The sequence below is a fragment of the Staurois parvus genome, unplaced genomic scaffold (assembly GCF_062004578.1).
Source record: "Staurois parvus isolate SC_StPar_1 unplaced genomic scaffold, SC_StPar_1.0 ptg000566l, whole genome shotgun sequence".
Lineage (NCBI taxonomy): Eukaryota > Metazoa > Chordata > Amphibia > Anura > Ranidae > Staurois > Staurois parvus.
In genome coordinates, this window is record NW_028318362.1 from 5732819 (window position 1) to 5758119 (window position 25301).

General features: G+C 40.1%; 1 protein-coding gene across 2 annotated transcripts in view; it reads left to right on the forward strand.

Annotated features, from left to right (window-relative positions):
- The window catches only part of RAP1GDS1 (Rap1 GTPase-GDP dissociation stimulator 1), a 149945-nt gene that overhangs the window by 88143 nt on the left and 36501 nt on the right, over positions 1-25301 (forward strand). Inside the window, exons 4-7 of one of the 2 annotated variants that reach the window (XM_089691643.1) lie at positions 1636-1761; positions 7567-7713; positions 17028-17156; positions 18705-18830. In XM_089691643.1, the coding sequence (XP_089547769.1) occupies positions 1636-1761; positions 7567-7713; positions 17028-17156; positions 18705-18830 (528 nt within the window). The remainder of the gene's footprint in view (positions 1-1635; positions 1762-7566; positions 7714-17027; positions 17157-18704; positions 18831-25301) is intronic. The other variant, XM_089691644.1, reaches the window with a different exon arrangement.

A 25301-nucleotide genomic window follows, 5' to 3' on the forward strand; every position in this document is an offset into this window, starting at 1 on the left:
AGCATGGCACATCTTGACTTGGCAATATTTGCCCACTCTTCCTTGCAAAAACAGTCAAAATCTACACACACACATATACACATTTTGCCAAAAGTATTGGGACACCTCTCCAAATCATTAGATTCAGGTGTTCCAATCACCTCCATGGCCACAGGTGTATAAAATCAAGCACCTTGGCATGCAGACTGCTTCTACAAATATATTTGTGAAAGAATGGCTTGCTCTCAGGAGCTCAGTGAATTCAAGTGTGGTACTGTGATTGGTTGCCTTCTGTGCAATAAGCCCATCTGTGAAATTTTCTTGCCACTGGTCAACTGTTAGTGCTATTATAACAAAGTGGAAGCAACTGGGAACAACAGAAACTCTGCCACGAATTGGTAGGCCACATACAGAATGGGGTCAGTGCATGCTGAAGCGCACAGCACGCAGAAGTTGCCAACTGTCTGCAGAGTCAATAGCTAAAGACTTCCAAACTTCACATGGACTTCAGATTAGCACAACAACAGTGTGTAGAGAGTTTCATGGGATGGGTTTCCATGGCCAAGCAGCTGCATCCAAGCCTTACATCACCAAGTGCAATGCAAAATGTCGGATGCTGTGGTGTAAAGCAGGCTGCCACTGGACTCTAGAGCAGTAGAGATGTGTTCTCTGGAGTGATGAATCCCTCTTCTCTGTCTGGCAATCCGATGGACATATCTGGGTTTGGCGGTTGCCAGGAGAACGGTACTTGCCTGACTGTATTGTGCCAAGTGTAAAGTTTGGTGGAGGGGGGATTATGGTGTGGGGTTGTTTTTCAGGGGTTGGGCTTGGCCCCTTAGTTCTAGTGAAGGGAACTCTTAAGGCGTCAGCATACCAAGACATTTTGGACAATTTCATGCTCCCAACTTTGTGGGAACCGTTTAGGGATGGCCTCTTCCTCTTCCAACATGACTGCGCACCAGTGCACAAAGACATGGATGAGCGAGTTTGGGGTTGAGGAACGTGACTGGCCTGCACACAGTACTGACCTCAACCCGATAGAACACCTTTAAGATGAATTAGAGTGGAGACTGTGAGCCAGGCCTTCTTGTCCAACATCAGTGCCTGACATCACAAATGTGTTTCTGCAAGAATGGTCAAACCTTCCCATAGATACATTCCTAAACCTTGTGGACAGCCTTCCCAGAAGAGTTGAAGCTATTCTAGCTGCAAAGGGTGGGCCAACTCAGTACTGAATCCTACAGACTAAGACTGGGATGCCATTAAAGTCCATGTGTGTGCAAAGCAGACATCCCAATACTTTTGGCAACACACTCGAGTTGGGTGAGGGAATGCTCTCTGCTGTGTCATTGTATTCTGTCGGTGTGGAAACTTCCCCTCTGCCAGAATACACTGATCAGTGTTGCAGACTATAGCCATCCCAGAACATGCATTTTTGTGATTTTCTGTAAGTGAGTTTCCATTTTTATTTTTGTTCAACAGTTTTGCAACAGTTTCATTTGTCTTGTATTTTTAAGATAAGCCTGCTACTGCTATACCTAGAAGGTGGATACTTTTTATGGTGCTGCCACTGAAATGTCTGTTTACGTTGGCAGACAATTTTTTGAAAAGTTTTTATGTGCCAAGCAAACTGTAAGTGAATTTGTTATATTTCAGAGCAATTGCGCATTCCATGTGTGGACGGGGGCCTGATTCCACCGCTTGTGCAGCTTCTGAACTGTAAGGACCAGGAGGTGTTGCTCCAAACGGGACGTGCTCTTGGGAATATTTGTTATGATAGCCGTAAGTATTGTATGGTCTTGGCATTTTGTGTACAATGAACCTGCTAAAAGATTGGTCTGGATGGTTGCTCCTTTGTATAGCAAATAACACTCTATATTGGCTCAGGGGACAATATATTGTTTGCCAACAAAATTTCATGCTGGCCACCACTTTGTGTTGCTGAGGATGACTAGTGACCCTGTCGGGAACTAGTAACCCCCATTGCACAGAGGTAATCATCAAATGTTTGGACTCAGTAGTGTTGAGCCATAGAATAAAATGCTCTTCATTAAAGCCACATATTAAAGACAGAGCAGCTTCTCTTGGAATTTTTTTTTTTTTTTCTGTAGGAGCTGCAATGTTAGTACTGGTTTTAATAGTCTGTGTTCATTAAAGGTTACGTTAATTGAAAGCCTCACCTAGTTTATCGGCATGCCTGCTCTGCAGTGCTGTACACTAGAAAGAGACTACTGAAACCAGCACTGAATTTGTGTGTGAGCCCACGTCCTCACACCCCAATTAGATTTTTGAAAACTGCCTTTGACTTGCATGGTGTCGTCCTCTGAAATATGGTCTAATTATAAAATAATATAGACAGATCATGAAAAGAAGAATTTTTGTTGTGATATTATGTCTGCTCACAATGTAATATTGTAAACCATTGATTTGCACTTTTAATTTAAAATAGTAAGGGTTGCCAGAATGTTAATACTTACAATTTAACACACCTAATGTCTTTTGCATGAAATCTAATTTTCCTTTTCCATAACTGCTTTTCAGTGTCTTTTGTTTTATGCAGCAAAATTTCTTCTGATGAATATCAGTTGGCATGCATGGACCTGACTCAGCCATTTCTAATATCTCTGTTCTTTTTCTTACTGGGACAAGCTTATGAATGTAGTTGGGTGCTCATCAGTCTCTTAGCTATAAAGCTGAAACAATACCTTTTTGTTAGTCCAGAATATGCCATTTTACCCCAATCCTTCTGTAAAACAGCGCTAAGAAGCAGATGTACATCTTCTACTCCGTTGTGTAATTGTGTACTTTATTTTTCCACTCTGCTCTGTTATCTGCCTGTAAATTATAATTCTCCAGTGCTTTGTTCTGCTGTATCTTTTTAAAGTTATGTTTGCGAAATAACTTACCATGAGACTGCAGCAATTCACAAGCCTTGCATAAAGACTGTCTAGCAATGTCTACTTTCTCAACTTAATTAGGAGACCATTAATGCTTTGCAAATGACTGAAACTCTATATAAGACTGGTTGTCGCGTCATTTATGCCTTCTGTGTGTATCAAAATTTTCTATGTAAAATTGGAATTCTTTAAGTGACCTGAATGTGCTGTAAAATGTGTCTAAGGTAATAATAGTGATAATATTCAAGCAGCTAATGTGGACTTCAATTACCTGTGTTAGTTTCCAGATGATGAGTCCTGTGCTTCCTAGTTCTAGGCTTTAGAATTTTTCATTTAAGTTGTGATTAGTGCTAAAAGGGAGGAGGCTTAACTAAGCCCACTTACATTCTATTGTCGATTGCCAGAACCTCAGCTGGCATCTTTATGGTTAAATTGCAGTGGGCAGACTTATAGCTGTAGCTTTACCATATACAGTTGAGTTTAGGATTAAGGGGCTTTCACTGGGAACAAGGTTTTTTTTTTTTTTTTCTATTACATTCGACTGGTGGCGGTGGTGGGTTTAAAAATAGCCGATTGAGCCACACCATAATTTTACTGCCACTCAATTCCTCCACTTTTAAGCTGTAAAAGGTAGCCAGACTAGGGTGTACATATGTTTTGTGTTGTAGCACGCTGAAAATGATCCTCCTTGCTCCATTCGACAGGCAGTGCTGCCACTCAACACAACATGAATATGTGATAGCCATGCAAGGCTGAAACTTTAGTCGATTTCTTCCATCTGCAACACAGATTTATAAATCCATTTGAGCCAAGACAGTGACTGAATCCTATCACATGCTATTAAGCCCGGCCATACATGGGTCGAATTCCCAAAGAAATCTTTTCTAAGAATTTTCGTCTGAATTTCCATTAGTGGGCCAAAGCAACGGCTGATTTTCGAGCAACCATCGAGTTTGAGTGATCGGGCATGTTGGCAATTTTTTGAAAAACCAACAAATTTCTAACCAGTGATTGGAAAATCGTGTGAGAAATATAATCAAAAAAGAAATGAGCATGAGCTGTGACCTGGAAAGAAAAGAAAATTCTTGGCCACAAAAATTCTTTTCTGTAACAACATGAGGTGAAAATAAAGGCTTGGTTGGTTGAATTTCAAAATCAATGGTGGCACCATCTGATTGCTAAATGCACAAAAATTCTGACTTTCTAAAGAAAATTCCTTTGGAATTCGACCCATGTATGGCCTGCATAAGTGTCCTGGTTTTAAGGCAACAGCTGGTGTCTGAATACAATAGTGGGCAGTGAAGATTCCTCCACAGTGTTTAGAAATGTACACATGTATAGCTAACCCTAGAGAAAACTGGAGAGAGAGTCATAGAAAACTTTTGATCTTATTTCTTGTCTTTGTACATTCATGATTTTCTAGGTATGGTTCCATATGTACAGTCAGTATGAAATGTATTTTTGGAATGAGGCTTTAGATAAATCAGTGTTACTATTTGGCAATGGGCTTCGTAGTTTACTTACGATTGAATAGTGTGTATCACACAGATACCCTTTTTCAGCCAGAATGCCTGTAGCAAATTCTGCTGTTAACCTTGTGGTATTATGCTGGCAATAGATGGATCAAGATTCATCTGATTCAGCAGGGACTGCTCGAATTTTGATCTGTGTGTGATTATCCGTGTTGATTGTTGATAGACTTTGGTCAAACTAAAAAGTTGGAAATTTTGTCGATCACCATCTGCAGCCACTGATCTGTGTATTCTGACAGTAGTGGGAGGTCAGACACAGTGCCCGGGGGACTGAACAAAAAAAAAACATTTATGTCCAGCTTTAGCAGTAAATGTTTATGACTTGTTCTATTTCCTCTGAGTGAGGTACAGCATTATGATTGTATTTAGTGTATATGGATTACTAGTTAGCTGTCAAATCTGATAACTCAACTTTTTTTGAATTCTACTTCTTACCAGTATCACATATTGGTTGGGATCAATTTTGTGTGGCTGCCAAGTCTCAGTCAACAAAGTTGTCAAATTATTGACAGCAGGACTTTTTGTGTTTTTCCTTGAAGCTCAACTTCAGAAAAAAACTTTTTGTTTTGCAAATATGAAGTACTTCTGTTAGCTTTTATTGCAGTCAGTTACACCATCAGCAAATATTCACTTGTGCCTGCAAAATTAGGCCACAAAAAATGAGTTTGTGGGGTTGTCACTGGGGCAGTGGAACACAGAGTAATAAAACAACCGGACAAAGGTTCTAACTCCTCTAATTTTACTGAAAAAAATGTTTTGTTCTTTTCCCACCATGACGAAAACTAAAAAAAATTTAAAGTTTTGGCTAGGCTTGGACAACAGCAAGTCAGGTTCTACCTTTTCATCTTTAAAGTGTATCTTCACCTTTACAGAAAATCTGTAAAGTGACCTAACATTGGACCCCTTCCAAATCCCCCCCCCCCCCCCCCCCCAAACTCCTGCTGTACTGGAGTCCTAGGATCCTCCACTGTCACACTCTGGCATGCCTCTTCACCAGTCCAGGGTTCTGTAATCCCCGCGGCATAATCTCTTCTCTGTACTGCTTAGCCAGTACGGACCAGAGGGATTCTAATTGGTCAGCCCTATCACATGGATGGCGCTGGTCAATCAGATTCCATCTAGCCCGTCCTGTCAGCACTGCAAGGAGAGGAGAGAAAGCTGTGGGGATTTAGAATCCCCGGACTGATTAAGCAGCATACCGGTGTTTGGCAACAGAGGACCAGGGGGATGGGAGGGGGTTCAGTGTTAGTTCTTCTTTACAGAAAATCTGTAAGGTGACCTAACATATACATCTTGGAGACGGCAAATAATAAGGTCTAACCAAATACATTTGGCAACACTTCAAGCCAACTTTCATTCTCTTGATCATATTTTATTTATTATTATGACTGCACAGATAAAAACCAACTAAAACCGGCAAATCCTGACCCAAAGGTAAGCTCACTGATTAAACAAATACACAAAACAAAATAAGTGTACAAAAAAACATTGATTCCTAAGAGAACCTAGAGATTCCATCACCCTTCACATTGACATACAGAGTATTTGCCCTAAGAAGGGTATCCAACTTCTATGCTCTTAAATGAAGACCTCATTAGTTTAGTAATGCAAGAAAGCTGCTAGATGCTCACATTGAGATATAGTAAACACTTGTCCCATTCTGATTTCACATACCTGCTTGTCTTGCATTATAGTAAACTAGCTCCCTCCATGATTGTGGATCTTCCTAAGGCCCCAAACCTAAAGTGTTTTCAGTTGTGAAGTTTACAAACAAAGCTTGGATGGTTGTGCACTAGCCTACCCCTACGTCTCTCTTGGTCAGTATATGATGATATGAGACCTCATTGACCACTAAGAGGAATGGGGGGGTATGGGCCAGAGTACAACCATCCAAGCTCCAACATATTAAAGTGCCCTTTGCTACATGCTCCCATAGTGCTCAGGTAATTACTATGTGAGCAGATACCTGGAGGTGACTTATATATAATCAAGGGTGGCAGTGGATCAAATTGGAAGAGTGGGACAGGTTTGCTTTTGATATCCGATTTAAATATTTGTTAAAGAACTGCATAATGTTCAATTTTAGCGCAGTACATGGAAAACAATGGTTTTCTAGCCATAGCTTTCTACACATAGTGTTACACTGGATTAAATATACAGTTAAAATTCAAAGCTAGTATTATAACGAACACTTTAAAGGAAACATTTGCTGAGAGAAATATGTAGGCTGTTCTTACTGCCCTCCTATAAATGCTAAGTGCTTGGCAGTCATGCTTGATCTTCAAAGCATTTTTAGTTGCGGACCTAGAACATGCAGACGATAAAATCAGAACAGCTTATGTGCATACTTGTTAGGTGTCGGTGAGTGCGAAAGTCATTAAAGCTGAACTCCAGGCAAATGGCTAAATGCACAGATATAATACATATACAAGAGTTGTTTTACTTGCCAAGGGATTGTTAATTGTGTCTATCCAGTTCCGAAATTTACACAGCCATGCCACTCAGCATCTCCCTATATGGCAGGGGAGGGGACCTGATATTTTTCTTTCCAGATGTAATACTTGCAGGTCTCCTTCCTGCCCCAGCTTGTGACTGGACAGTGAAGGAGAAGCAGCACAATGATGAGCTCATCTCCCTGTCACTCTGCTCTCTCCTTCTCTCAGCATGTTTCTTGTTAGCACTTAAACTGGCTCATTGTGCTGTTTTTTCCACTCCCAGTCTGAGCTATGCTGCATATAGGCTGAGTGTAGGCCCAATTCAGTCAAATTTAGGGGCTTGCATTCAAAGTAAATGCATTTAATGGTGTGTTAATAAATACAGAGCTGCAATAATTTTGTCTCTTTTATATTTGCCTGGAATTTTGCTTTAAATCAACATGACTGACAGTCAGCAAGCATTATCAGGAGAAGTCTATATTTTATTTCTCTCTGCACAGATTGACATATTGGTAAATCACAGAAGAGCGTCTTTTGCCCAGTAATTTAAGGTGTTTTTTGTTTTCTTTTTGGTTTTTTTTTGGTCATTAAAAGAGCAGCTTTCTGTCTTCCTCCTGACCGAAATTCACATGTGCCCCTGGAATATTTATCTGTATAATATCAAATGAGGGTTCTGCTAACGGAATGCTTTCTATTTTAATGTGCCTTTTTGTTTGTTTCCAGATGAGGGCAGGCACGCGGTTGACCAAGCGGGTGGTGCAAAAATTGTAGTTGACCATTTGCGGTCAATATGCACTTTAACAGATCCAGCAAATGAGAAGCTCATGACTGTCTTTTGTGGCATGCTGATGAACTATAGCAATGAGAATGGTAAACTAACCGCTTTATCCAGATCCACATACTATAAAGACAGCTCAACCTACGAGCTGAGCATAGAAAATACCTGCACTTCTGAATTTAGCCTCTCACTCTGCTGCCAAGCTTTTTACTCTGCTATGAACAACTTTCCGAGCACATTTAGAGGTCACATTCACACACGCTGGTGAATTGGGAGTGGAAGGGAAAAAAGCAGTAGAATTGATTTTTCAAAACCTGTTTTGATTTTCTTTTGAAGTCTTAAAATCTGGTGTCAGAATGTCTGCAAGAGAGCTGAAGTGTTAAATGTAAAATAAATTCCCTCCTATACTATGCTTTTAATTTGAGTTTGAGCGTTGTTCTGCCAGATGGATGTGCATTGAATCTCGGAAACAATCTGTTCCATGCCCTGCTGTTCTATGGGGAATTCTATGCAGTTAGTCTAATACATGCAGTTGTGTGCTGACCCAGTAACATGCCGCATTCTCTCCTGTAGGTGACACAAGTGTGTCGATTTGCCCCTACTTGTCTTCAGTTCAAAGTGTAATGATTTGTTTTATCAAAACCAAATAGATATGAAAAAGGCTTTAATTGGTAATGTCATTTATTCCCATTCATCCTGCAAAATCAACATTTATAGCAAAGTTTTTTTTTTTATCTGTTTATTTATTTATTAGTACTAACGTATGCCAGCATTTAACGTGTGACAAGGCCATTAGAAGGCATTAGGGAGTTTGTGTAGGGATGTTAGAATGAACACAATCTCTTGTGGTAGCTGTGTACTGAGGCAGTGATCAGTACAGTCTCCGTTGACTGGGGTTTAGATTGTATGATTGTGGAATCACTTTTTTTATGGTGCAGAGGTACATTTATGGCCATTCTGGTACCCTTAGCTATCCTCTCGAATGTCTACAAAACTTTTTAAAGTGATTCTTAATATTTAGTTATGTGCACTTTAAAGCAGAACTGTAGCCAGGCTACAGACATTAAAATACAAATCTATTCATAACAAACCATGCATACAGTTTAGAACAAGCCCTTGTTGACTTTTGTCGTTATCAACAATGTGGGGAACTATTCATCCTCCAAGTTTTCAGCAACGATACTGCCATTTGTCACAAAATCTCATTTTGCTCTTCCCTGCTTGCAGTGAGCTGGCAGCATGTCATTTGTGTGGAGGAATTCATCCGCCAATGTTTAAAGGGAAGCTGTGAAGTAATTCACTGGAGTCTTTGCTTTCTGCTCTCTCCCCTCTTCCTATGCTGGCAGGCTGCCATCTCACTTCTGAGATGGAAGAACAAAATTAACTATTTAAAGGAAGTGAAATGTTTGTTCTAAATTAAAGTGATTCTAAGCCTATTTTTTTTTGTTCTTCTAAATAACAAACCTGTTATACTTACCTGCTCTGTGCAATGGTTTTGCACAAAGCGGCCCCGATCCTCCTTCTCAGTCCCCTCCCAGTGCTCCTGGCTCCTCCCCGTGCTGAATGCTTCCGCAGCAGGCTGCTTGTTATGGGGGCACTTGTGTGGGCTCAGCACAGAGCTGCAGTCTGTGTGTCCATTGACACACAGAGCGTGTCTTGGCCCTGCCCCCTTTCTCTCTCTCCTTACTGGCTGTGATTGACAGAAGCAGGCGCAATTGGCTCCTCTCTGCTGTCTCTGAGCCTATGAGGAAGGAGAGAGTGGAAAGAACCTCTGCTCTCGTGCACAGCGCTGGATTGAGATCAGGCTTAGCTAAGTACAAGGGAGTGGAGTGGGGGGATCCTGCATGCAGAAGGTTTTTTTTTTTTTTTTTTTAACCTTTTAATGTATAGAATGCATGAAGGAAAAGAAAGGATCAATTTATCACCACAGTGTCTATTTTAGAAGGTAACATTGAATGCCAGGTCCACCTTGTTTGCCAGGCATTCTGCTTTTCACAGCAGTTGCTGCTTTCTTCATAAAGATCTGTGAAAACAAAGCGGGGAGGGAGAGGGTGTATCACTTCTCTGTTTTGTTTAGCTGTGTGTGTAATTTGGATTTCAGCGAAGGCTTTTCTTAGAGTAAAATAGCTTGGTGAAACTTTTAAGAAGAGCATTGAACTCCACCTGATTTTTTTCAATATCCCATGCTTATCTGACCAAAAAATAAAACTCTTTACAAATGTTATTTTTAGTGTTGATTATTTTAAAAATATATATACACAATCAAGTTCCTGAAATAAATATACTAGGGTGGATTTACTAAAGAAGTAGTGCATGTTTACTTTGCAAAATTACTTTTCTCTTTTCTTAGAGATTAAGGTCAAAATTCACATTGCAAAGAATACCCAATCGTGTTCAAGGAAATAAAAAAAAAAAGAAAAAACAAACGAAAAACATGATTTTTGCTTGCTCATAATTGGATGATTTAAAAGAGACTTATTGAACAAAAAAAAAATTATTATACTATGTACACCTATGTACTAGATAGGTACAGCATTGATCTGATGCTTTTTTTTTTTTTTAACTGCAGAAAATTGTTTAACCACTTTACAACTGCGCTACAGCACGGTTGCTCAGTTCTGGGAGGGCATCATATGACATCCTCCCACAACACACCCCCAGCGCCGTGCACCCGACGCTGTCTGTGATTGTGTGTCCTATGGACACAGCTGATCACATGACAGGGTAAAAGGCCAATCACAGAGGCCTTTTACCACGTGATCAGCTGTGTCCAATGACACAGCTAATCACAAAGTAAATACAGTTGCCGGTTTTCGCAGCGTGAGGAAAGTACTGCTGATAACCGGCAAGTGTCACAGAGGACATTTGCACTGGTAATCAGGGCACTATCAGTGCAGCCCCAAAAGCGCTCTTTTTTTTTTTTTTCGTTTATAGTGCAAACAATAAAAAACCCAGTGGCGATTAATTACCACCAAAAGAAAGCTCTTTTTTTGTGAAAAAAATTATAAAATTGTCACATGGGTACAGTGTTGTATGACTGCGCAATATCATTCAAAGTGCAACAGCTCTGAAAGCTGAAAATTGGCCTGGGCAGGAAGGGGGTAGAAGTGCCCGGTAGGCAAGTGGTTAAAGCAATATACAAGACAAAGCAAACTTATCCCTGGCAGCATATGCTCACATTTCCTTTGCTTCCCTTTTACGCTGCTCAGCTGCAAGGAGCAAATAAACCACCCAGTACTTCAAAGTATGGAGGACTCACTCTCCTTCCTCTCATCCAATGAGTGCTGGTGATTGGCCCAGTTTAGGGGCAAGTAGAAAGTCCTCAGCCCTATGTAAGCTGTACCCTACAGCTCATTTTTTAGCTCCTGGTGGTTGAACAGAATGGTAGGGAGCAAAGAAGAAAGGTGGGAGAGATGGAAATACAGCAGAATTTAAACTACACATATGTGAGAAACAACATTTCATCTGATGACCATGGTGACAAATGCAGAAAATTATTAAATATTGATCACTATTCCTCTGCCTGGAGTATTCCTTTCAGATGATAAAGGACATTTTAGATCAATAGTTCCTTGTGATAAAGTGTTTGTGTATACAGCTTGGATTCAGTAGTGAATTATCACCTTTGACTCCCCGGTTGGAATTGGGTTGATTCATACAGTGCTAAATTTTTAAAGTGATGTGGGAAATCTCATACATTGCATATTTGAGGTTTGTTTTGCTTTTAAGTTATTTCTGTCCTCAAACACTAATTACTGTGTAGGGCAAATGGGATTCTACTTGCTAGTTTATTTAAATGTTGCAAGCTTGTAGAGCTTTTCATAGCTGTCCCCAAGTGGCTGCCCTCTTCATTTTATGACATTACTGCCACTTCAGTACTAATGTGACCATACATGGTGACCTTACAGAGCCTGAGACATGGAAGTTGTGGCTTAGCATAAAACTTGTCATCTACTGTCCTTGTTGGAATAAGATTTCCAATTTCTGTGTTTTGAGAGCTGTTGTAATAAGGAGATCTGCTTCTTTTTCAGGATTATTACTGATATGATGTGACATTCTTTTTTCAGCTTCTTTAACAATATGTTTTTACATTTTCATTGTTTCATTTCAGCATCTTAAAGGCATCTTTGCATCATGTTGACCCAGTTGTATCAGGTGTAGAGAAATATATTTCAAGGATACAGCTTTTTTACTTCCATTTGACTATTTCTTCTATCTCTGCTTTCCATTATATTTGTATATGCTAGCTGATCAAATGATGTCTATATTGGCTTCAAATCGCTCTCCCCTAGTGATGTCATGTACACTCGCTCATTGTCATTAGACATGTCTCCAAGGTATTGTGAGCTGTATTACACACATCACATGATAGTGTTTTTGGTGGAAATAAATGGTCAACATTCCACTATTTTAGGAACAGTAGAGCTTTATACAGAGATTTAAAGCACGTTTGCTACAGTTGCCTATAGACATGTTTGATAGCGGATCCAATTGCTTGAATCAGCTGACCATCACATGTCTATGGGCAGTAGCAGGCTCTTAAGGTGGCCATAGATAGATTGATATTTGGTCAGTTCAGCAGGGACTGGACGAATTTCAATCTACGTGTGGCCACTGCAGTTGAACAGAAATCAATCTACCGATTTAGACTTCTGTTCAACTGCCTTGTCACATACAAGCAGCTAGATCAGCGGCTGCAGCACTGATCTGTGTATTCTGACAGCTCTATCAGAATACAATAGTGCAGCAGGGAGGATTCCCACATCCATCTTAAATGTGTGGATGGGGGAATCTGTTCAAAACAACATAACCATGCATGGCCACCTGTAGACCTAACCAATCAGTTGTGATTAGAGAACACTTTGTAATTAACCTTTTTCCCCAGGAATAACCAGGTGCCAGGAGGTGTGTGACTGCACTCCTTACTCTCCACTCCCTTAACAAGTATACTTGGCTGGCCTGAACATGCCTTTTGAAGACCAAAGGTTTGGCCTAATACATCTCCCAGTGTTCAAGTTGCACCTTTTGTATTTCACCATGCTCCATTGTCTTTAACATCTTTATGCTTTCACAAAAGCAAAAAGATGTCCTAGCAAATGAATACACGTTTATCATTTAATATTAGTACATCTTCTGAGGTCAGACTTTTTTTTATGTAAGGCAGTTAAAAGCTCAGTAATGATTTGCAGAGGCCAATAATTCACACCAGTCAATTATCCTTACTGTATAAATTATACACTTCAAAGTAGTATGAAATCCCATGGGTTTGTCAATGGGACAGGTTTTTCTATTGGTAGATTTCTCATCTAATCCTGTTTTGATGACAGCTGCTAAATGTAAGAATTTCCCTCACTTTCTGTCGTTGTGCCAGTGATCCCCAAGAAAGAAAATGAGTGAGTTTTCAAAATGGAAATACACCCACTGGAAGATTTTACCGCCATTTAATGTTCATACTTTTTGGCATGGTAACAATAGTAGAATTTACACTTGCTGTTGTAAAAATTGGTGACTGTTGTACACTCTCAATCACTGAATCTGACTGAAGGGGATCCTGCTGTTGCTTAAAGACATATTGTTAGAGGTGTGGACCCAGAGATTTCAACACACAGAATTATATAATGTAGAGGTCTACTTTTCAGTACAGTGGAATGTACCTTTTGCATCTGTTTGATTTGCATGCTCTACAATATTGGGAATAAAGTTATTCCAAACAAATTTTTGTACCATCGTGTGCCTAGAATTGTAACATTCTGGTTGATTTTATGAATGTGAGCTTTCTTCTTTTTCTCTGTGTTTAAAAATTCCTAATGCTATTTTTTTCAGGAACAGCTTCAACCGGATTTTTGCTTTGCAGGTCCCTATTAAGTTTGCATGCTGAAATTGTGTTAACATGCTGTTTACCTCCTTAATATCTGCAGCTATGATCATTTGTGGCTAGTTCCAGCATTTTATTTTACCTTGCACTGGTTAAAAGTGTGCTTTCTGTGTGCCCATATTGTATTGTCCATGGAGCAGTGTGAAAACAGCTCTGTGATGCTGGTTACAGGACTCGCTGAACCCTGATGGCAACATACATTTTTTTTGTCCTTAGGAAATCACTATTGGTTCCTAGCACCGGTGTATGTTAATGGTTCATTCACACAGGCCTGGCTCAGCACTCTTCCATCTTTTTTTTTTTTTCTTTTCTTTTTTTCAAAGAGCACTGTTGAGCTTAAGAGTATGTGTGCACTTGCAAGATTGCCCATCCTTAAAAAGCTTTACTTTAATATTATAAGTGTTTTGTTTCCCATAATGCTTTAGATTTACTGTACTTGTATGTTAGCTTATTGCTACTGCAATTGTAGATGTGGGAAACCTTACTTTTGTAAGGCCCATTTCAGAAGGACATTCTGAGCAGGTCCGTCTGTCAGTTTTTCAAGGCAGACCTGATCAGAAGGTCCATTCTTCCATATGGATAGGTGGTTGTAAACGGACATGAGTCCATTTATACCCGCTTACCTCTGGATCTGATCAGGCCCACTAAAAAAAAAAGGGAAGAGACGCTGTACTCTTCCGTTATTAGGCAGAGCAGTTCAAGGGGTCAGAGCAGATCAGAGGTAGGTGTCCATTTACTCCGGGCTGCCCATAGAGTAGAGTGGGCTCTGCCTATGTCCACTCTGCAGATACTGAACAGACTTGGATGTATTATCTGCCTGCTCTGCTCCGATCAGCAGGGGATCAGCTCACAAACCTAGGGAAGGCGTCCAGTGTGAAAGGGGCCTAAGAAATTGTCATCTAAAATACTTTGTTCTAAAAAAAATTGGAATTTTGCATTGCCATGATTCCCCACTAGATGAACCCTTTGAAAAACAAAAGTGAGAACATGGAAATTGTACTTTCATAAGTACTTTTAAATTGGACCTAAATTAAATTGCGCATTAATGAAACCAGTTCTGAGAAAATATATATATATAGGCTGTCGTTGCTAAACTTTTAAAGTTGAACCCCAGGTATGGTTTTTATTGCATGGTTACATTGGTTCAGCTTGGACTGGAGTAAGTATGCATTATCCATAACTGTTGGACCTTAGTGGAAGTGAAGAATCACAGAAGTAGTCATCACAATTACATTAATAGATGCAGTATTCCAGATCCTGTCCTGAATGGCTGCCCTTCTGCATAATGAGCACAGGGGGGTGGGTTGTTTGGCATGGCCCCCATTCACAGCTCTCTTATTGGATGAGGTGGAGTGACAGGGCGATAATGTCACAATCTCTACCTTGGTCAATCAAAGAGAGCCTTGTATTCATTGAAAAAATACAAAGCATACTGTGACTATTGGCTGTACCAAACGAGCAGCCCCATAAGTACACACAGGCCCCGCAAGACTGTAGTGATCACTGTAGTAGCAACAAATAGCACAGTGAAAAGGACTTTGCATACGTGCTTCAAGTCAGTGATATAGAAGATTTAGTCATGGATTAGTGTGACAGGCTGGGAACTAGTGTTTTCCAAAGCAGCCTTTATACTTTTTTATTACAACCTCTTTTTTTTAATATTCCCCCTATTATACATAATTGGCAGCAGGTCTGAGCTGCCTCTGTGTCCTATGATTAGAGGCAGCTGATCAGTAGCAGTACCAGCTCTAGTTCACATATATTGCAGAAAGAAAAAATATATATATATTTTTTCAAAATTTTCAGGCTTTTTCCTTTCATTTGGGTACAGAGTTGCATGACTGCACAATTGCCTGTTAAAGTAGCGCAATGTTAAATAGCAAAAAATTGGCCCGGTCATGAAGGGGGGTGAAATCCTCCAGAGATTAAGTGGTTAAGCACTGGCACCATAGCTGGAGGAAGCCTGCTCTCAGGTAAGTATTATATGGGTGATTTAGGCAGATTAGCTTAGAAAGGAGGAAGGGGTGAACTAGTGTCAAACACAGTTTAGGTCCACGCAAAAAGGACACTGAAGTTAAGTTTGGCTTTTGTGTGTACATGTAGAGATGTAAACGTTTTTGAAACATTCATACATTGCATGAATAGAGAGAGGAAGTCTTATGAAGTGTAATCATTTCTTAAACTTCCTGCTCATTAGTCTCGTACAAGAATTCTATTAATTGTATATGTAGGTTTTCTATAGGTAAGCATCCAACTGGATTTCTGTTCTTTGATTTAGGTCATTTGAAAAAGCAGATACATTCACATTTTTGTGGCCATGCCCATAGTGTACAGTAATCAGTAATTTGGTTCTGCTGCCCAGCAATGTTAAATACTACTTCTGAAGTTGCGAATAACGCGTTCTAGCTTAGTGATTTGAGCTAATGGTAGACATATCCACATCTGAAACAGGGCACAGATTCCTGGTGCTTCTGTTTTATATATTAAAAAATTGTAATATTTGTTTTAAATAGGAGAGTGTGAAGCAGTGGTCTATAGGTTTTTGTATACAATGCAGTTCCATATAAGGGCACTTTCACACTGATCCTTAGCAAACATGCGATAAAAATGCATATGCGATTTTGCTGCGATTGAGGTACGTTTTTCGAAGGACTTGTGACTCAAAAACCTCTTGAAAAATGTAACACAGGTGTGTTTTTGATGCGTTTTCACTGTGTGTTTTTTTGTTTTTTTACCTGACCAAAAAATGCGGCAAGCAGGATTTTTTACACCGCAATTGACCAGTGTGAAGACATACATAGGAAAGCATTTTTCTTCAGCTTTTCTTGTGCTTTTTTTAAATGCTTCAAAAACTCCTCAGTGTGAAAGCAACCTAACTTTTATGATTTCTAGAGCATCACCTGTAAGTTCAACTTCAGGTCTTATTGTGACTTGGGTGATTGTTCCCATTTTAAAGGCTCCTGATACTGCTTATAATGACACTTTGTATAAAATGAAGAAAGCTACAAAGTCTAGGTTTGTTACATGTAACAAAAATGTATAGGTCTTCTGAGAAAAGGGGCTTTGACTACCCTAAGGACTGTAGTATCAATTCAGATGGATGCTACATTCCTCTCTTTCACTGATGTGGCACACTGCTTCACTGAGCACTTTTATGTATCAAGCCATTAGGCTCAATACGAATATTGTCTGCAAAGAGCTTAGAAACACTCTCGTTATGAGCTTTTGTGTAGCTATAATTTGGGTCACCAACAGCATCTGAGTATGTATTTCATCAGACTGTTGCTCAACTGAAGTTTAGCAAATAATTCAGTTATTAGTTATGGTTTGGATGTGCACACAACTTACCGTACATTTTCCTAGTGATTTAAAAAAAAGTATGCATTTTTCTGTGGATATATAAGATTTTGTAAATATTTAATTCTGTCTCTAGCAGTACCACGTTTTGCGCCTTCTTGCATGACATAGCTGCAGTTTGTGATGCTAAAATCTAGTTGTGGAATTTATACGTTGGCTTCTTTGTGCTTCCAGATTCTCTGCAAGCTCAGCTCATAAATATGGGAGTGATTCCCACACTGGTGAAGCTGCTTGGCGTTCACTCTCAGAACACTGCTTTGACAGAGATGTGCCTTGTTGCGTTCGGCAACTTAGCAGAACTTGGTAAGTATGCTGAGAAGGTGTTTTTTATGAAAGTATATGTTTTATTTCAGAACTTTTATTTTCTTGCTTCCAAAAAGATAGTCTGCATAGTGACCTAAGCTATGCTAAGAAATTGCTAGAAGGATCTGCGCAATGGTAGCAAGGGATGGGCTGCTGCTAGCACCTGGCACAACTCTAGGGAAAACAAACTACTACAGTGAAGTGCTGCCCCTTGATTTCAATCAGGTGGAAGTGAAAATGTGCAATAATCTTCTATTAAAAAAAAATGTGTGTGAACAAAACTGTGCATAAATTAGTAAGTGCAGTACGGTACTATAATACACCCCCCCCCTTTTCGCTTCAATATCTCCTCCACTTGTATACCAGTTAAAATGGTGTATTCCCTATTATAGGAAGTTTTGATACCACATTGCAACTGCTCCCCAAACTGAGCCGCACTACAATGCACCTTCCTTCTATAGCATACAGACAAACTGTTAAAACTCAAATGTGCAATACCCAAAATCATATATATTTATTCCAATGCATCAATAAAACTATCGTCCATAAATAAAGTCTAATCATTCCTTGTGCTTTTGTGCTGTGGTGAACGTGCTTTACAAGGACAAGAGTGATAAAAAAAGACTGGTGCTTCCAACGCGCACCCCCTTTTTCACCGTACTCACCACAATGTTTGACCCCTTTTGCAAGTAGGTCAAATGCACTTTGGTTGCTCTTCCCTCCACTGCGTTGTAGAATTCCAAGGTGAATGATGGTGTTAGGATGCTGTATCCTTCCCGATTCTAGATAAGCGTATAGTTTTTCAGATGGGCCATGAGCATGCATGCCAGAGGAAAACTGTCATAGTGCAAAATTGTTTATTGTGAACTTTAATAAGATTATACTTACAAACATAAAAAGATGGGCCTTTTAAGATGTACAAGGAACTGGAATGCCAACTGTGTTCCACTGTAGGAAACCGGAAGTGACATAATCAGCTCCGCCTAATGCGTTTCGTCCTCATGACATCATCAGGAGCGTAGCTGTTTTACTAAAATAATTGCATTTCAATGTTCTGTGTACTGTGGGAGACCAGATATAGTGGATGCAGGGTCCTGGGTTTAGTAACACTTTAATACTGAGCTGAACTAATTTGTATCTTTCTGGAGTTTACCATGAAAATTTTGGACTCGTTTTAGGGAATAGGTGTTCAGGTAGGGGAGGTTTCACGTTGGACCTGTACAAAAGCAGTTTTTTTTTCTTTTTTCTAGAATCTGCTGCATCACATCAAAAACTACCATTGCCATTTTATTTCATACTAGTATTTTTATATCTATGACTTGAGCTTTATTGTATCTTACAGTGATTCTCCTTGCTTTCTTGGTTATAATGGTTGTTTTAGAATGTTTACATCGCTTTTCCACTTTCTGCGTAGTTGTCTAAAGGGAAAAGTTTGCATTCTATTTATAGAAGAGAATTACAAAATGAACTCTCAAAGACTGCTTTTTAAATCAATGTATAATCAGAGACTGATGTTTACTTTGTGTTTATTCTGTTGTATACTATTAGAGTCCAGTAAAGAACAGTTTGCTTCAACAAATGTTGCAGAAGAACTTGTAAAACTTTTTAAAAAGCAGACAGAGCATGAAAAGAAAGAGATGATCTTTGAAGTTTTGGCTCCTCTTGCAGAACATGGTAAGAAAAATTATTTGCTTATATAATATTTAATTATAACATATACACTCTGTGGCCATGAACAACAGCAATGTGCTTATGTTGATTTGGACCACCCCAGTAACAGCTGCCACATATCATGTCAGTGACCCCACAAAGATCTGTAGAGACATGTACGTCACAAAATTGGACAAAGTGATGCCACCTTACACCTTTCATGTTGAAGGCATTCTACTATATCCTCAGTATCCTTCTGTGATCATGCTTTTGGAAGCTGGGTTCATTGGACCAACTGATATTTTTTCCAGTGGACCAAGTGAGATTTTCTTTGCCTATACTGAATAAAACTGTTGTTTCACCATGAATATATGTATGGTAGCTTGGTGGTTTTGTCACATTGGGCATTCTGATATTGATCATTTGGTAATTTTTATTTGTGGCCCATATATTCCCTGTACCCATCCTCCAAGGGCCACTTGCTTTATAGTAGATATTTCGATTAGGTATCTTGTGTTTGGTACATTCAGTATACACCTAAGACTTCCATCTTTTAAAAAGCATGACAGCTCTCCACTTTTGGCAATGCTCAAGTCTTCCCATTTTTTTTTTGTGCACAGTGAATGGAAGTAGAGTAAAAAAAGTACCATGTATCGAGATGGAAAAGTCAAAGACTTGAACCCGATGTTTAAATTGAATAAATACATTCCATGTGTATCTAAACAAAGTGTTCAATGTCTTACTGTTCTTTCTAAAGCAGTCATAACTTGAGTAGAAATGTGTATACCCTGCCAGCAGCTGCAGAGCTGGGACCCTTACAAATGGTCTCACTGCAGAAGTCTGACATGGCCAATACTATAGCTCTGCAATGAGCAAAGCTTATGCTATCCACTGATTAGAGAGCCCAGGCTTTGACACATGGGGCATGTTGGATCTCTGCAAAGGAATTGGTGCTTCCCCCCAAAAAGTCAGGGTCTGACTCTGGAGCATGCTGTCAAAGGACAGTCTATTTTATTTGGGCTGTATCAGTTTCTGAAAGAAAGTAACTGCAGGACATTGAATACCTTTTATTTGATGCACCTGGGATGTATTTTGCTGATTTAAACTGAAAGTTCAATTGGGCTTTAAGCACACTTCTGCTGGAGGGACAATGATTCTGTACTAAAACCCACCTTTTAGTAGTGCATTTAAAGGGAACCATGGACACATATGTATGGCGTGTGAGAATTAAGGCCACTCTCCTTTCCACCGCACATATACTTTACTTGGTCAGCAAGAAGTTAGCAAGCAGTAAATGAGCCTTAAAATAAGCCCTTACTGACCTCTGCAGTCACAGGCACTATGGAGTAATTAATTATACAAATTCACAGCAGGCACCTTGAAGTTGTTCCATTGGTTCTTTCAGCAACAAGGTTCTTCATCCAATCAGTCACTCAACAGCCCCCCAGCCTTCCAACCTCTTTATATAAACACACAGCAGGTGCGCTCTGCATCTGCTGTGATCTGAATCTGGAGCTGCTGGAAGAACAACTTTAGTTCTTCTGAGAATCGTGTTGCAGCACTTTGTAGTGTTCTCTTTAGGCTCCAGAGATCTATTTCCAGGGCTGCTACCATGAGATAGACAGACAGAAAATCAAGGGGTAGATTTAAGTTCTAGGACTGTATTCTCAGCAAGTTCTATTCTACATTCGTTGAAGTAACAGTTTGCAGCTTTTTTTTTTTTTTTTTTTTACTTCAGCCACTTTATTTCCAATTTATTTTGAAGTCCACATATTTATGTTGGTTGTTTCAGTTGCAGTACTTAAGCTGAAATGTTTAGCTTTTTTATTTTGCTTACTGTGCTCTACCTATTCAGTGCAGTTTAATTGCTTGTAACATGTAATAAACAGCATGTTAGCTGCTGCTGAGATGTGACTTGTCTGAAAAGCCAAACTGACCTTTCTGTAGGAAGCAAAGTACTGCGTCCTGCTGACATCTCTCCTGCTGTGACAGTTTCTGACAGAGGCTGTTAACACAATAAAAGAAATGCAATTTGCAACCAGGAAAGCAAGGGCTCACTATGTCCTTCATCAGTTTTGATTCTGGTGGTCATGCTCTATGCTTGCAGAGCTTTCAGTTTTATGCAGGACCAGTTAAAATTATGTAAATTAAAGGGGGGCTTGCCTATGAATTCTGAATGTTGAAAATGATATTGGTGCCATCTCCGTCCCACCGTCCGTTACACCACCGTCCCACTATTTCACATACGATCTGAATTTATAGATGTAAAGGGGCCTAAGGAAGTAGTAAAGTACTAGAACATTATGTGAGGCTTACCTAAAACAGAACCCTCCAGCCCCGGGCTGTCAGGCTAGCCCTAGTCCCTGGAATTTACATCTTAACCTGGTATTCCTTCAGGGTTCCGATTCTTGAACGGCCAGTCTGCAGTAACATCATTAATGCACGTGTGCACTGGAGTCACTTTGCCACGCCACGCAGAGCATGCCGTAAATGCAGTCTGAGCTGTGTGTACAAGTCTCAGATCTCAATACCCGCTGACAGGCAGGAGGGGCATTTATGGTAGAAAAGACCTCAAGGGTCTCTTCTGTTATAAAAACCCTGCCTGTCAGCATGTGTTTTTCATAAGAGAGTTTGCTACCATTGTAAATTGCAAGGGACTAGATAGGTCCACTGAGCAAAGAAAACAAAAATATAATGTCAGTGCCACACATTTACAGAGATTGCTAAAGGCAGGTTAGGGGGAGAGTAAGGTTGCATGTATTATATATAAAGTCATGCTTAAGTTGTCCATGCCCATGAACACCTAATGGAATTATTATTATTGTTCAGGATTTATATAGCGCCAGCAGTTTGCACAGCACTTTACAACGTGAGGGTAAACCGTACAGTTAGAATTGAATACAGGAGGAATTAGAGGGCCCTGCTCATTAAAGCTTACAATCTAAAAGGTAGGGTCAAGTGATACAAAAGGTAATAACTGTGGGGGATGAGCTGATGGAGATAATACATGTATAGTTGTTAGGGGGAGGCAGGATAGGCTTCTCTGAAGAGAGAGGTTTTCAGGGATAGCTTAAAAGTGGACAGAGTAGGAGATAATCTGACAGATTGGGGTAGGGAATTACATAGGATGGGAGAGGCTTGGGAGAAGTCCAGCAGGCAAGCATGGGAGGAGGTGACAAGGGAAATGGAGAGCAGAAGGTCTTGGGAGTAATGAAGAGAGCGATATGGTTGGTATTTTAAGACTAGGTTAGTGATGTAGCAGGGGGTTGTGCACGGCTTTGTAGGTTAGTATTTTGAATTTCATTCATTGGGTGAGTGACAGCCAACACAGGGATTGGCAGAGAGGGGTAGCAGACACTGAATGGTTGGTAAGATGGATAAGTCTGGCAGCAGCATTCATGATGGACAGGAGGGGGGATAAAGGTAATCCAATGGGGAGGGAGTTGCAGTGATTAGGGCGAGATAACCAGGGAATGAATTAGGAACTTTGTGGTGTCATTGGTTAGGAAGGGGCATATTTTGGAGATGTTGCGGAGGTTGAGAGGGCAAGCTTTGGAAAGTGATTGGATGTGGGGCTGAAAGGAGAGTTCAGAGTCCAGGATTACACCTAGCATCCTGGCATGTGGGGACGGGTTGATGGTTGTGCCATTGATTCTGACAGAGAAGTCAGGATAAGGGGCACGTGGGGGAGGAAATATTGGGAGCGCTCACAGTGTACAGTGGGCATGCTCAGTATGCCCTGTCTATCTGCCCCAATACTGTATTTGTTGGCAAGTCTAGGCTGTGAAATGTAGAGTTGTTGTGTAAATACAGTTCTTACAACTGCTGCTGACAAGAATGGATCTTGTCAGGAAAATATGGTAAACATTGGTGCCATTTTTCTGACTGTGTTGCCCTTTAAAATGTTCTGTATTTGATTCAGAAAGTCTTGTCGCTATTTTTGGTAGTTTTATCAAAATGTGCGGCAGATTCAGCTAGTTTATAATGGTGCCAGATTAAAAAAAAAGTGGTGCTTTTTTACCAAATTAAAAAGGAATTACCTCCATTTTGTAGAGAACAAAACAGGTTACAATTAAGACCAGCTGTATCTCTATTAATGGAGGATGGTGGGATGAATGAAAGGTCTGCCTCCTCCGTTCATAGAGTGCTTTTCACTGATGGAGACTATAGTACAGCTTCTATGAATAGAGGAGGGAAGTGGAAAGGGCAGACATAGTCCAGCACTGACAAGTACCTGTGACAGGACCAACCACTCTGCAGCTCCGGAAGATTTACAGCTGCAGAGATCTGCTGATTTCAACTAAGAGAGCAGCCAGCAGCACAAGAGACACTTGAATGCAAGTACTTTCCCTTGTACTGATTTTTTTTTTTTTTTTTTTTAAATATTCAACTAAACTTAGGCTTTAACCCCTTAAACCATAGTTTACACAAATTTATCTCCTCCTTCCTCTTCTCTCCTTATTATGTTCCTGCTTTTGTTGTTTTTCTGACTATAAATATTTTATTTTTACTTTTTTTCATTTCATTTGCAAGTAACTTTGCAATGCTTTTTACCAAAATTATAATTTTAGTAACATTTTAATCTAGACATATTGAAGAATAAAATGTATACTTTTTTGAAAAGTGTATTCTTTAATCATACATTAAGGGAAACTAGAAACCTTGTCCACTCCCAGCAGGCCTCATTTTTTTGCTAGTGTCCTAGGAGAATGGAAGTCGTCTTCTCAGAGACGCTTACTACATACTTTTTTTTAATACTTTTTATCAAGATATATTTTGTGCTAGGAAGAATCTTCAGTTGCTGCAGAGGCACTGGGGATCGTTTTGCAGCTTCCCAAATCTGCTGATCCTAAGCATAGCCTTGGAATCTGTACCCGAACCTCACTGAAAATTTATGGCCAACCTGCAATGGTCCACCTGAGGACTGGACTCTGTGTTGGGCACTCTCCTAAACACCCTTGCTGTAAGGTGTGAGTTCCAGGGCCATAATGCACCTGTCATGTGGAACCCTGTTCCTGAAGACTCCTGTGAAGTTATGCCTGTCGGATAGGTGACGTTTTTCTGGTATGTGCTGAAGCCCAGCTTAGGCCACTGTTATCCAAAACTCTCCCGTTTTGGGGGTACCACTTAGTGCTACAAAACTTTAAAGTGGGATTCTTGCCTAACCATAACATTTCTTAAAAATGTCCCCTCCGGTACAGTCACGTGATCCTCCAGCTCCGTTGTGTCATTGAGTTACTGGTTGCAGGGGAGAGGAGGGAGCGCAGACAATGGCTGTGCTATAGGAGGTTATGGGTGACATGAATGCTGCTGGAATTCCCAGCTGTTGTTTAGTGCTTCCTCCTTTCCACTCACTGACACAAGGGATCATGTAACAAGATCGGAGTGGACTGAGAAAAGGTAAGAATACAGATCTTCTTTTTTTTTTTTTTTTTTTTTTTTACATAAGGTAGACAGGAGAGGTAGCAGAAGGTGGGAGGGGACATTTATAAGAATAGTTATGGTTGGACAGAAATTCCACTTTGTGTTTCAGACACTGCTTCTTTAGAGCTGCAACACACCTATTGGCACCACAACACTTTAAATTTTGTTGTGCATGCCTTTTATAGGTTGCATCACACTTCAGCTCCACAACACTTTTCAAAGAGTGCAACACACTTGGGCAGAAAAGTGCTGCAGTGCATGTTCTTTATGTGCATTCATTTCCTTTGTGCATGTCTGCCTGGGATTCAGCTGGCTCCCCACAAGCTTTGTGGTATCTCATTTTTTGATGCTGCCTTACAGCGACTGGGTCACATACATAACCTTTCCTGCTTCTACAGTGCTTTGTGAGGACCCCTTGTAAGAATTCCTCACTTGCATTGTACAATCTGAGGGTCCTGAAACCGATAGCTTAGATCACTCTCCCCTGTCTGAGTTTCAATACTCCCACGGGAAAATAAATGTGCCTTATCTATAATTAATGACTTGGGTGAGGAGTTTCCATCTTCTGATATAATTTCAAAATTTAGGGATACCATTTCAGGCCTTTTTGACACAGGATGCACGTACCTTGACCTGGAACAAACGGTGTTGGCCAAAATTTAGGTTCGAAGCCTGGGTTCTTTTATAAGTCTCCAACCTTGTAAAGGTTTTCTGTATGTTCACTGTTGCAACCTGTTTTGTAGTGATTGACCTAATCCTGGAAAGATCTTTACTCTTCTTAAGCATTTAGCCCAGCAATATCCTTTTGAAGAGGGGTTCCTTAAAAAAGTGGGCTAGCTGTGTAGAGCAGGGGTAGGAAACCTTTAAGATATGGAGATCTACTTGAACAGCATGAAAGAGATCAAAGATCACTGGGGTTCGGTGCCCTTTAAACAAAATAAATAACTAGCAAGGTGTAAATAAATTGTAAGGATCCTTGGCTGAACTGTTAATTCTATTTTTAGATCCTGAGCATAAATGCTCAATCTATTTTTAGATCCTGGGCGCAAATGTTCAATCTATTTTTAGATC